This window comes from Ciconia boyciana, chromosome 6 (genome assembly GCF_034638445.1).
Source record: "Ciconia boyciana chromosome 6, ASM3463844v1, whole genome shotgun sequence".
NCBI classification, from domain to species: domain Eukaryota; kingdom Metazoa; phylum Chordata; class Aves; order Ciconiiformes; family Ciconiidae; genus Ciconia; species Ciconia boyciana.
The window spans coordinates 30,731,113-30,743,955 of record NC_132939.1 but is presented as its reverse complement, the minus strand read 5'-3'; the positions used below and the strand labels follow the sequence as shown (position 1 = coordinate 30,743,955).

General features: G+C 40.1%; 1 protein-coding gene across 1 annotated transcript in view; it reads right to left on the bottom strand.

Moving 5' to 3' along the window:
- Window positions 1-12,843, bottom strand: part of STARD9 (StAR related lipid transfer domain containing 9) — a 118,079-nt gene that overhangs the window by 56,671 nt on the left and 48,565 nt on the right. Inside the window, exons 4-7 of the mRNA XM_072864248.1 lie at window positions 6,940-7,056; window positions 4,834-4,866; window positions 4,687-4,748; window positions 3,956-4,068 (exon numbers count right to left, since the gene is read on the bottom strand). Of these exons, the coding sequence (XP_072720349.1) occupies window positions 3,956-4,068; window positions 4,687-4,748; window positions 4,834-4,866; window positions 6,940-7,056 (325 nt within the window). The remainder of the gene's footprint in view (window positions 1-3,955; window positions 4,069-4,686; window positions 4,749-4,833; window positions 4,867-6,939; window positions 7,057-12,843) is intronic.

Genomic DNA, 12,843 nt, shown 5'->3' with positions numbered 1-12,843 from the left:
CTTTTTCAGAGTCTTATTTAACCAAATAAAAATCCAGTTACAAAATGGAGGCACGGAATAAATTCTTACCTACCTACATTTCCATAAGTACTGGCATAGTGAATCTAGCACAGAGTTCAAAACATTTAGTTTTTCAATAAGTTAAATGAAATATTGTAAATGTTTGAAAAGAAACTACAAAGTATTCTGTTGGCTGCTAGAAAAAGAAAGGTCATTTTCAAGTCCCATAGAAAGATCAAAACCACTTCTCATCTAGAAATCTGCCTTGGAGTAAGAAAGGATCTCCCCCAGAAATCTGTCTCGGAGTAACAAAATAGATTGCATCATTTCCTGATTTAAGAGAGGCCGATTCCTTAACAGTGCAACCATCTGTGAGGGAGAAGTTTGAAACAATTCCAACCCAAAGCACTGAAACACTTTCAGCATTTTAAAGGCTACAATCTCACAGCCCTTACGTGGAAAAATGATGGGCTGGAAACTATTCAAAATACTTAGTGTTCAGAGCTGGGACTTCCTGACAGGACTTGCAACTGGAAAATGCATTGCCCACAGCATCTAAGCATCCTTAAAGGGGTTAAAGTTTTCTGATTTTCCTCTCTGTCTGCACTCTGGATATCATTGACACCAACCACACAACTGACAAACTAATGGTACACTGGGGAGCTCGTGATCAAAGTCATCAAACCTTAAAATTGCTGATGGCTTGCAAGAAGTATGATGCAAATACAGATGCTAGTCCTTGACGTACTGGATCTATGGGAAATAATGGAAAATTTCTGAGCTTTGCTGATGTTCACCATTTTTCTCCCATACAGCAAATTGCCTGGAAGGGGAATACAAAACAAGCCCCCCTTCTCGTGAGCTTGCTGATAATTCTGATCTCAGCCATCTAGCTATTGGAAAAAATACTCTTGTGCTCTGATCCAGCACAGACAGACTACATATAAAACTGCCAAAGACTATTTCAGCACATAGAAGGCCCTCATTACAGAGATCAGCAATTGTTGATTGCAGCAATATATTGCTGCAGTTGAGAAGGGCATTTTGTACCAGTGTTGTGAACCACGTCATTTTCTTGGATTTGATGTTATTAAAAGCAAGCTGACTGTACTTCTCACCTGCATTCAAAAGACCTCTGGACTTTCTCACTGCTGCTTATTTTTGATGTGAGCTAATGAGTGCCGTTCCAAAAGGAGCTATGTAATCATACCTTCTTTATTAGTCCCTCTCCCCAGAAGATGCCAGGATTGTCTCAAATAAAGTAAACTGTTACAGTTCTTAATTGCATAAACTGTACATAAGCATATTTATTTATTAATACATACTTATATACACATATCTAAAAAAAAGAACTATGTCATCTGACTGTTGCCCTAAGCCACTGACCCATCAGCCTGAAATCACTTCTGTTCACATGCTCTCACAACAGCATCTAATTACATCCCATGATGCCTTCAGCAGAGAAATTACTTCATTTTTCATGCATGTGATCATTTCTTCTAAAAATGCGAATCACATTTATCATTAAAATTGAAATTTTTCTTACCGGCATTAACACAATGATTTTTGGAGGCTTTCATAAGATACACAGGGAGAGAATCTTCTAAAATAAAGTATTTATACTGGATTTACGAACATGGCCAAAGCTGGCAAATATTATTTAAGTTAACCTTTTTCCATTATCCTTTCCTCTTATTTTACAAAATCTAATCAGTTGGGAACTTTTATGGGATATTTCAGAACTCTAACATAAAATTGTTCCACTTAAAAATTTTAGTTGTTTCTAAGTATAAAATCCTTATTCAAAAGGGGTAAAATTAAATTAAAAACAACAACAACAACACAACCCCCAAAAAACAGAACTGGAAAAGAAGTGACAGATTTGGAAGGTTCCAGATGAAGACAAAATAGTGACAAAAGGCAAGCCAGCCCATTGGCAGAAGCTATAACTTCATTTTCTTTTAACACAAGGAAACTCCATTATATGCAGCCAAGGAATCACTGGAGATATAAGGCCTGAGAAAAGGGATGGAAATTGCCAAGGAAGGAAGCAGTTTAAAGACCTTTTCTTGTGTGGTGAATGAGCAGCTGCTAAAAGAAAATAATTAGGATCTGTACTCCACCAACAATTAAGTTCTCCGATAACAAGCAGGTAGAAAGAGAATCTTGGAAAGACCTCAATAAAGGCCAAATGTCTATGAATCTGCTTTTCAAAGAATGATAAGTTTACCATACTAATTAGACCATTAATTCATTTATTTTCCAACTCTCCTTAAACAGGATGCTGATGTGCTGGGAAAGCACAGCTGAAATAAACAGAATGCCAGATAGTCCCTTGTGTATAGGACCATGCAAGTTAAACATTTCCCAAGTGCTTATTTCAAATTTTGAGAGGAGGAATTGGTAACAACCATCGGTTGTTAGATGCACTGTGACTGATACTGCAGATGCCCAGGGAATGAGAGCTGGGAATTCCAGGTTCCATTCAATCACAAAGTCAAGTCACCCTATCTGTTGTCACATCTTGGCTTAATCTCTGAAGTGGGGATAACAATCTGACATGTAATGCCGTGATAAAGAAAAAGAGAGGGAGAAAAGCGAACCAGAGAGAACAGAAGGAATTTACGTAACAGAGACAAGAACTCTATTTAAAAGCCAGAACAAATCAGTATTTGATCTGATGTGACAGGACCAATAAAATTTGGTGTGATATGCATTTTGCATACTAAATGCATACCTCCCAGGTGTTACTACCTATTGGTTACTGCCAAATAGGTTACTACCTAGGTTACTACCTATTTGGTAGTAATTACCTAGGTTACTACCTAAAGGTTACTACCTATTTGGTGGCCAGCCAAGCAGTTGCAGAGTCAGTGATACCAGAGGCAACTTTGGAATTCTGCCCACTAGATATAAGGCACACTAAAATGGAAAAGTTTGTTCTAAACAAACTCACTAATTTTTGAAACTGGCATCAGTTTGGAGGTGACTCTTCCTTCTGATCTCCACTGTAAAGCTACTCTGATTTTGCACTGGTGCACTGATTTTGAAGGACATGCCTTTTGTCAGTTGTTGGTCAGATAAACGGCAATGTAACAGGCAAACTTTACATTGGGAGCTCATCAATTTACAAAGTAACCATGGCCAGGCTCCAATTTAAAGCTATCTAAGACCCTGAAGTGAAGGCACCAATCAAAACTGGAAATGAACTGGAAGTATAGAAAACAATGAGAGAGAAGATAAGAACTAAAATAAGAAAGACAACTGAAATGGGAAAAATACATGTGGGTTTTTTTTTCATCTGTTCTCTGTCACCTGATTTGAAAGCTATGATTCATTAGAAGACACAAAGCCACCAGAGGGGCTGCTGTTGCAAGTGTGAATTAAAAAGTGTGATGTTTTTAATCGTATAATGCACCTACATCACCCATCCTGTGGTTTTTCAGTTTAATGAAGGAAAATGAATCTTATTGGGTTCTCGACTGGGTAATACAGATTATAATTGCTTCTCATGGCCTGGCCTGCAATACCAAACAGTTGAGTTTATCTACTTTATTATTATTATTATTTTGTAAATATACTGCTGCCAAGGACTGAAAGAGATATGGAGGGACCTCAGGCTGGCCTGTACAACCCATTTAGAGCTGACGTTGGTGGATTTCTTGATCAAGTTAAGATTTCTGTAAAACAAAAGGAAGCAAAACATTATGGCTCACACACAATGTATGCTTGGAAAGGCAAACAGAAAAGTGCAGGATATCCAGCCAGTGGGATAACGGAGGCAAAGCTTTCAGTATATTATGCATGTTCATATTAACAAGCAAAATATTTGAGGAACATAACTCTTGAAGAATAGAAGCAATTAGGATCACGCCAGGAACATATGCAAAGATACATACAGACCTGATACACATTTACTTGAAATACTGATGCTAGTTGTGAAGCCTGCTCTCACCTTGAACATATGGTCCTGTTTCAGGGTGTTCTCGGACTCGAAGTGTGTAAGGTTTCTTTCGGTCTGATTGTTTTAACAGATCTCGGACACGCTCATTATAGATTTCAAGAAAACTGAAAAGCAAAAAAAAAAGGATTTTTAAATGCACACGATTAAAAAAAAAAGAGAGAAAGCATATATTTAGACAATGTAACTACCTGAGTCTTCAATAGACCTTCATGATAAAGTTAATGAATTCATTTTCATTATCTCTGTTACTGCCCCTTCCCATGCAGTGCATGTAGAACAAACTTATAGTAGCAAATTTCAAAGAAGCAAGAGGCATTCAGTATTTTATTTAAAAATTCATAAAATATTCTTTTTTAACACTAGTGAGTTCAAATTCCCAAATTTCCAAACATAATGCTTTGTTAGATCAATGGGAATGATGAATAAGAATCAAATGTAGGATTATGGCTCAAATTTAAGAGTTAAACAAACAGGAAGTAAATTTTTAATGCACTCCTATTTCAGCTGTCTCTACAAAGGTGAACAGACAGCATCCAAAGAACTATACTGAGATAGAAAACTAAAACCAGCACTTTCTCATCCTTCCTCTGTGTTCTCCTTGTTCCAAAATGATTATCATCTGAGAAAACAGAAACAAAATAAACTAGTCTTTGCTTTGTTTGATTACAGGAATATGTTGTTGAAAGCATTCATAGCATTGCCCCAAACAGTGACACACTTACCTGACCTTTACTCTGCAAGATGCTGTCTGGTCTGAGTAATCATCCTTTCTTGAAAAGAGGCCCTGCACAAACCAGAAGTTTATGTAAATTTTAAATCCATCACGAAAATCTAACACCACAAATGCAAGTGAAATAAAAAATAAGTACCTCACATATACGAGGTGTCAGCCCAATGGATGCCTTCAAATAATAAACAAACAAACAAAAAAATTAAACCATATACTTGCTATCACTCTTGCAAAACTCTTTGTTAAATAAAAGCCAAGTTATAAGAAAAGGACAGAATCATAGTGCAGCATTAAAGTAATGACTGTATGGTAGATTACAACACAAACCGCTCTGGAGTGTAGTTCAGAACAGCACGCCAATGCTTTACTACTCCAGCTGAAGCATCTTGCATGTGAAACACTGCAGGTACTCATGTGCTGTGTAATGTCAGCTGTCTTAGCTTCAGTGCAAACACTATTTATAGCAAAAGTCATTTTAGAGCAACTTATACAGCAACAATGAGAAGTTTAGAGAAACCAAGAGCTGTTTGATGTAAAGATACTGGACATGCCTATGTCAGAGGTGTCGCAGTCCAGGCCAACACTGCAACTAGTCTGATTGGTCACAAATATTTTGTTTTTTCCTTATTCTACTGTTATTTCTTTATGCTATGGCATCAAAGAACTTGGAACAGCTTTATGTTCTAGATTTATAAATCTGTCCTCTCAGAGAGAACAGGATATAGGCTGCTAACAGTACCCAAACTAGCCCATTTAAACTTTGCCCAAACAGTCTACACAGCACTGAAGTAACAGTGTGTTTTTGTGTGATGAACTGTTCTTCTGACATGAGTGCTCAACACTTAGTGATCGCAGTTGTCAACACATCCTGAGAAAGACTCTCAGTCTTAGGTGGAATCTGCCTGCTGAATAGCATGAAAGGCTTTTAGAAGGCACACTTGGAATGGCGTTGGGGGAAGAAAGTCCAGGTTCATCAAGTGGACCACTGTGGACAAAAGTTCAGTTTATACCAAACACTTGTTTCTTCCTAGCTTTGAACATTGTTTCACAGTGAATACTTGTTATTAAAGATCACATCAAAGCAGGATTCCATTGGAAAAAGAAATAACTTTATAAGCCAGAAATCTCTTAGAAACACTACACCTGGAAATTTCCTTGGAAAGAAATAATAATAATTTCAAGATGTGGCCATTCTGAATTGCTAAGATATTTTCAAAATAATGGAATACAAATACCCTAGTTTATCACCCATTAACCCCAATTTTAACAATCCTTCAGGCTTTTATGGAGTTAAGCTTGATTTAGAATACAATTAAGAGAGAATTAGGTCATGATTTAACAAAATTCTATTGCTGATATCTGTGGGAAAATAAAATTTTAAAAATCCAAACTCCTGTCAAAAGCATAAACCATGCCAGAACAGTCTTTTTCTTATCTTCAGGGTTTGAACAAATTTTACCCTTATTTCACCTTAAAAATTGAATCCCATGGGTGTAGGAAATAGTGGTCCACTCATGCACTGTTAAATATTTTTTTTCTTTTTTAGGGGCATGTTTCACCAACAGCCAAGAATATTTATGGATAGAGATCAAATTGCCTTGTGTTGCAGCAGAACACAGGAAATCCTCAACTGACTCCATCGATCTGAGTACCAAGATTAAAATGCACTTTAAGTCGTTCCTGGTAGACAAGAACCTTAAAATGTAACAGCTTCTGCAAACACCATTCAAATACATTTCAAAATGAGAAGTGAAGCAAGTATTAGCTTCCAGAGGCCAAAGGATAACTTCTGCAACAGATAAATTACAAAAGCTTTCCTGTGAATTGTATCCAGTTTTATTTGTGAAAGTAATTTAATTTCAGCATAGCTCAGGCTGCCAAAAAATTCTTTAAGAATGAATACTTTGTATTATCTTGAACTATAAATTTCTAAAACCCAGAACTATTCAGGGCTATAGGGTTTTTTTTTGTCCCCTAACATGGCGTAAGATTCATGCATAGTAAGATGAAGGTTATCTAAAATATATATTTAAACTACACCATATTTTCTAGTATTTTTAGCTGATACTACATTATTTACCTAAATGTAAAGGATTAACTTTCAATTTATATATATTAATACCAAATAAAACATGTATAAGCATTCTGTTCAACAAGCACCATAATCACAGTTTAAAAATAAAGTGATGTTTCTGCTGGACATCCCACCCTCAATCCTAAGCGTAAAATGAATGACGTGACTCACAGGTGTTCCCATCATTGTGTAAGTTTTTCCTGAACCTGTCTGTCCATATGCAAAGAGGCAGATGTTGTATCCTCTAAATGCACCTGACAATACAGAAGTGCCAAGGTCCTGGAACACCTGGAAAGACCAAAAGAAACAAAACTGTGCATGAATAATATGCCTCCCTATAAACACTCTGCACTACTTGTAGATCTTGCAGCTTTAATAACTCCATGGGAACAAGTATCTTCACAGTATTTGTCTTTTTAATTTATCAGACACAATGTTAAGTGTCCAGCATTCACTTGTTAGATCTTCGTCCCGATGCTGGTATGCCAAGCACAGTGCTGACACCAAGCAGGAGTGTTTAATTGTGCTTCCCTGCCTGCTATCTCTTGTTTTATACTCGGACTGTATGAATTCTTGAGGATCTCCCCCACCCCAAGTTTTTACAGTCCTCAGCATATATCTGACAGAAAGGCATGATCAAGGCTCTTTGACGCGATGACATTAATAGGAGCATTAGGCATCAGAATTAGAGGTCAAAAGCCAAGTCTAACACATAGCCTGCAAGCAGACCTCATCCAAGCAATACTTACATCTGACCCGTCTGGTCAGTGAGCGACACCACCAAAGACTAAATGCTTTCTTTCCTGTTCATGCCACATGCACAGCGATGTGCCTTCTGCTCATTGTAACACAGAGCCAGGAACTGTTACCAAATCAGTGTCAGCCTCTAGGGGTTTCCAAAGCTTGCACTGGTCCCACTGTGGCTGCAAAAGATGGACCATCACAGCCAGACTACCCATACAGCAAAACATTCCTTCTGCTTTCCTTGTTCCTTTTTTAGAGATGCAGCTGCCCCACATTGTGACCACGTTCTCAGCACATCAAAGTCTTGCCATAGACCAGCTGAAAGGACACCTGGTAAGGTTTGCTAGGAAGTGCATGGTGGATCAAAAGGTTCCAGCAGGCAGGCTGCCAACCCTTTAGCAGAGCTTTGTCCTTTCAAAAGAAACTTTACAAGTATTAATGGTTTTGCCATTCACATAGAAAACTAACTAGTATATATAGAGAGATGGATACAATTTCAGTGTTTTGCTGCTGTGAAATCTCATCCACTGCCAGGTCATTTGCTTCTCCAATGGACAGATGTCCTGGTTTTGGCTGGGACAGAGTTAATTTTCTTCCTAGTAGCTGGTATAGTGCTGTGTTTTGGATTTTAGTATGAGAATAATGTTGATAACTCACTGATGTTTTAGGTGTTGCTAAGTAATCTTTACACTAGTCAAGGACTTTTCAGCTTCCCATGCTCTGCCAGGGGCACAAGAAGCTGGGAGGGGGCACAGCCAAGACAGTTGATCCAAACTGGCCAAAGGGCTATTCCATACCATATGACATCATGCTCAGTATATAAACTGGGGGGAGTTGGCCGGGGGGTAGTGATCACTGCTCGGAGACTGGCTGGGCGTCAGTTGGCAGGTGGTGAGCAGTTGTTTTTTTCCTGGGTTTTGTTCCTCTCTCTCTCTCATTGTTTTCCTTTTCATTACAATTTATTATTATTATTTTACTTTATTTCAATTATTAAACTATTCTTACCTCAGCCCACAAGTTTTCTTACTTTTGCTCTTCAGATTCTCTCCCCCATTCCACCGGGGGGGGAGGGTAAGCAAGCAGCTGTGTGGTGCTTGGTTGCCGACTGGGGCTAAACCACAACAACAGATAAATGTACTAAACCTGATATAAGAATCAATAGTAAAACATATTTCAGAGGTATCACCACTTTACCTAAACTGCCCAGAAAAAAGATTAAAAATCCTCTCCTGAGACTTTTATTTTCAGGTCGTATTTCAACTCAAACTGAGACAAGATGCTAATTTCTAGCTGAAGAATCAATAATATTCTCATTTGGCAGAATTCAGCTACCCCTGCCCATATTCGTAAGGGTATGTGACATGTCAGAGCATCTGCTTCATTAGGATTATCACATCAAGGAACTTTTCCATTCAAAGAGTAATAGTGAGAGTCATAAACAAAACATGTGGACGCAAATGTAATAGACAAGGGATAACAGAGACAGTGACAAACTCTCCAGTCACTATTGGACCGGCCATTAAGAAACTGAAGCATAGCTTTGGAGAGGGCCAACCTGGACTTCAAAACCAACAAGCTGGGGGAAACAAGAGGAACAGGAGGATTTGGGATATTTCAGGGGAGCCTGCAGGGCTATGCAAAATTTACTAATAAATGTTTAAGGTGAGGGGGTCAGGAAGGAGAAGGGGGTATAAAAGAGGCAGGTCCCATGGGAGCAGCAGTAAATCATTATGCTTGTCTGACTGAGACCTGAGCCTGATCACCACAGTCTGTCCTATTTTCTTATTAAATCCTTTCTTGATGATCTTTCTTGTAACCACACTCTCTGTCCCATCTATGAGTGCTGTAAGGACTAGATCCCAGCAGCTGGAGAGACTGGACTGAATTTAGGGCCAGCAATGGAGTCAGAAGACCTCAGGTGATAGGGCCATCACATCAGTGGTGACAGCAAACGAAGCCAGCGAGAATCTCAGCGTTGGTAGCCGGTGGGGCCATAGACCTAAGGAGCACGGATGCAGGGTGCCAGCTATCAGGGAGACTGAGGGTAGTAAATTCAGGTCAGCAACTGAAGTCAACCTCAGGTAATACGTCCCCCACATCTATGGTGCCAGCAACTGGAGCAAGTAGAAGTCTAAGTGCCAGCAACTAGAGTAGGACTATGTGTCACAGGGTCTACGTCCCAGCTACCAGGGGGACTGGAGCAGCGTGAGGGTCTCTGTCAGCAGCTAGAGAGGGGACCACGGGTCCCAGGGCCTGTGTTCCAGGTGTCAGCTACTGGGGTGGCTGAGGTGAAGCAAATGAGGGTCTCAGTATCAGCACCAGGAGCGGGGAAGCACCGCCCCCAAGGCCTGCATGCCAGCTACTGGCATGGAGGGTGGGGGGCCGAGAAGGGGCTGGAGTACTGATATGCATCAGCATGGGAGTGTGAAATTTGCTAGCAGACTTCAAACTGGACGAGCCAGTGAGCAGGAGGTCTAGAGTCCAGGCAGGAATATTAAGTGGGAGTAGAGCCCATGCTGATAGTCAAGGGTTTCAAGGCAGGGGTGCTTGTGAGCATACGCATGTTTGGTAGTAAGCAGCAAGCTGGGCTATCAGGCAAGTAGACCTGCAGAGCAGTTAAGAGGGCTCAGGGGCTGGGCACCAGTATTAGAATGTGCATATTTTCACTAGCAAACTCCAATCCTGATCAGTTGGGTAGGAAGAAGGGGACGTGGCTGTCTATGCTTATGTTTCCTGTGTGTGCTTGCAGTGTTATATGTGGGTGTTGTTGAAGGCAGTGGCTTCTGGGACCATCTGCATAGGTGGCTGCATCAGTGTCCTGTGTCCTCTGTCCTTGTCAGTGTTTGTGGTTTTGGCATACACACAGAGACTCACTATTGGTTAAACTTGCAAAGGGGAAAGCAGCTGCCCCATCCATCAGTCTGGGATGGAGAGACCTCCAGGTGTCCAGGCACACAGGGCTCACCTCCAGGGGCTGGGCAAGAGGAATCCCCAGGTCCTGGAGTCCACAGGAGGCAGTGGCCTTACACATCCCTTAACTGTATCAAGTTTATTATTGGGAACAACTTATCTATGGTCTTGAATAATTAGATCAAAGCCAAAAGTCCAGAATAAACACTGAGAATTAGTAGTTCACTTGCAGCACATCTGGCTAGTAATTCCTCACCAGGGACAATATGCCATAAAAAGGTCAACTTTTATGGACAGGAAGGAAAAAAAAAAGTAATATTATTAGCAAAATAAATCTATGGTGCATAGTTGATGAATGAGTGAACAAATAACTGACTTATTAGCATGATGGTTAAAAGTTATGGGGAAGAGGCCAATCTACCACTTTTACCAATAAACACTGCCCAAATTAAAAAAAAAATATATATTATCACACTACTTTTACAAATAGCAGTATATATAGAGGCATGGATACACATTATTTGCCATAACAAATGTTTAGAATCTGTATAAAGAACCCAGAAGTGCACAAAAAGACAGAGAAGGGGCTAAAGAAATGAATGGTAGAGAAAGCTACTGAGGAGCACTTGGAATGTCAATTTTAAGGTGACGCTATGGAAGGAAAGTGCATAGTTTAAGAGAAGAGGAGAAGAGGGAATTTTACTTCTGCAGATTTTAATAGCCTGAGTGTTAGCATCAAAAGGGGGCTTAAAAAAGGGCTAGGCAAAAAATTGAAAGACAGCTAAGAAAGCTATACATTCAAAGCACCAGGCAAAAGAAAGAAGAAAAAACAGAGCAACAATTTCAAAGCAGTTTCTGAACCTTGTAGGCAAGGAGGAAACATTGCATTTGATATGGTAAGGGGGAAAAGGAAGTTTCTTCCTTCCAACGGCAGAATGGGGCTAGAAACTTCTCTCAAAGCCATTACAAAAGTGGTGCTTCTGTTATGCACTTCAGATACAAATGTTTCCCAACTCCACAACCAGAACTGAGAGAAAATTGTTCCTTATAAATCCAGTGCATACTGGAAAGTATAAAATAACATCACAGGCGGAACTTTGTCCATGAGACTTGTTTTCCCAGTTGTGGGAAAATGTAACTGCAGGGATTAGGCTGGGGGTTGGGTTTTCTTGGAGGTTGCTTGTAGCAGTGTTTCAACATCTGTTTTTATATCCCTTCATCTATGGGAGTCCCCCTTAAAAATAATGATTGAATAAATGTATGAAACTGTGCAATTAGCCCTGTTGCTTTTACTTGATCAGTGCGATTCAGTGGCTCTGACTGCAATAGGATTTCTTACCTGAAGAAGGTCTGCAGAAATTGGCCCTGAGATCACTTTTACAACATGTTCCGAGTCTCCCATTGCTCCCGATTTACTGTTTTTGTTTTAGTAACCTGATTGCGTTTAGCCACATGTAGACAGTATACAATGTATCCCTATACTGTCCCAGCATAGTTCCTACTTCTGACCTGAGAGGCCCTGTTTGTTCCAGTGATTCAGCGACAGTCATGTCAATCTTCTAACTACAGAGGCAGCTACAGGTAGCAGCCAGAGCTGAACAGCACACTATGTTTGACCATAAGCATGCCACTGCTTTAGAGCACGGTGATAAACACAGAGCCAGCTACATGTTAAACATGATGATTCTGAAGTTTCTCCTTTCAATAATACTGATGCACTCCCTCTAATCTCAGTGAAGAAATAGGTCAGCCCATATTTACATCATCACTGTAACAGATTAATCTGCTTTTCTTCAATAAAGATATTTGGGAAAGCATCTGAGCATTAACAGCAGCAATCCAAATCACTGTAACCGATTCTTGGCAGGAGTCGTCAATCAACGCAGGATATAAGTTCCTTAACATTGTACAGCCCATAGATCAGTCTCATGAGTTCAGAAATCTGTTTAACTAATCCTTTACAGTAAATCTGTACGCTGACCAACGACAAGCCAGGAGCTCACAACTCAAATGAGCGTGCAGGCCAATAAAGACTCACCAGTTACTCTGAACCTGAACCGCAACTAGAGGCTTTATACATAATTCCCACCGTCTTGTGCCTCCTGCAATTCTCTCACGGATACTTCAGCACCCACCACCCCTCCACAGCTTCCTGCCATCCTCTCGTGTATCTTCACATCCACTCTCAGCTGTCCTTGGTCCAGAGCTGGGACACAAGGTGTACTGCTTTGGGGAAGAGAATATGACTGACCAGTCAGAACATGGGACACTCGCAACTGCTCCAGCAGCTGTCAACTACCAGTGGAGATGCACACAAGCCTTGCACCAAATACCACAGACTGATTCTCAGCTCTGGCAGGCCACAAAGAAATTCCCTGTAATTTAAATGTGTCATGAACTGCATGTCATACAGCCTTTTAA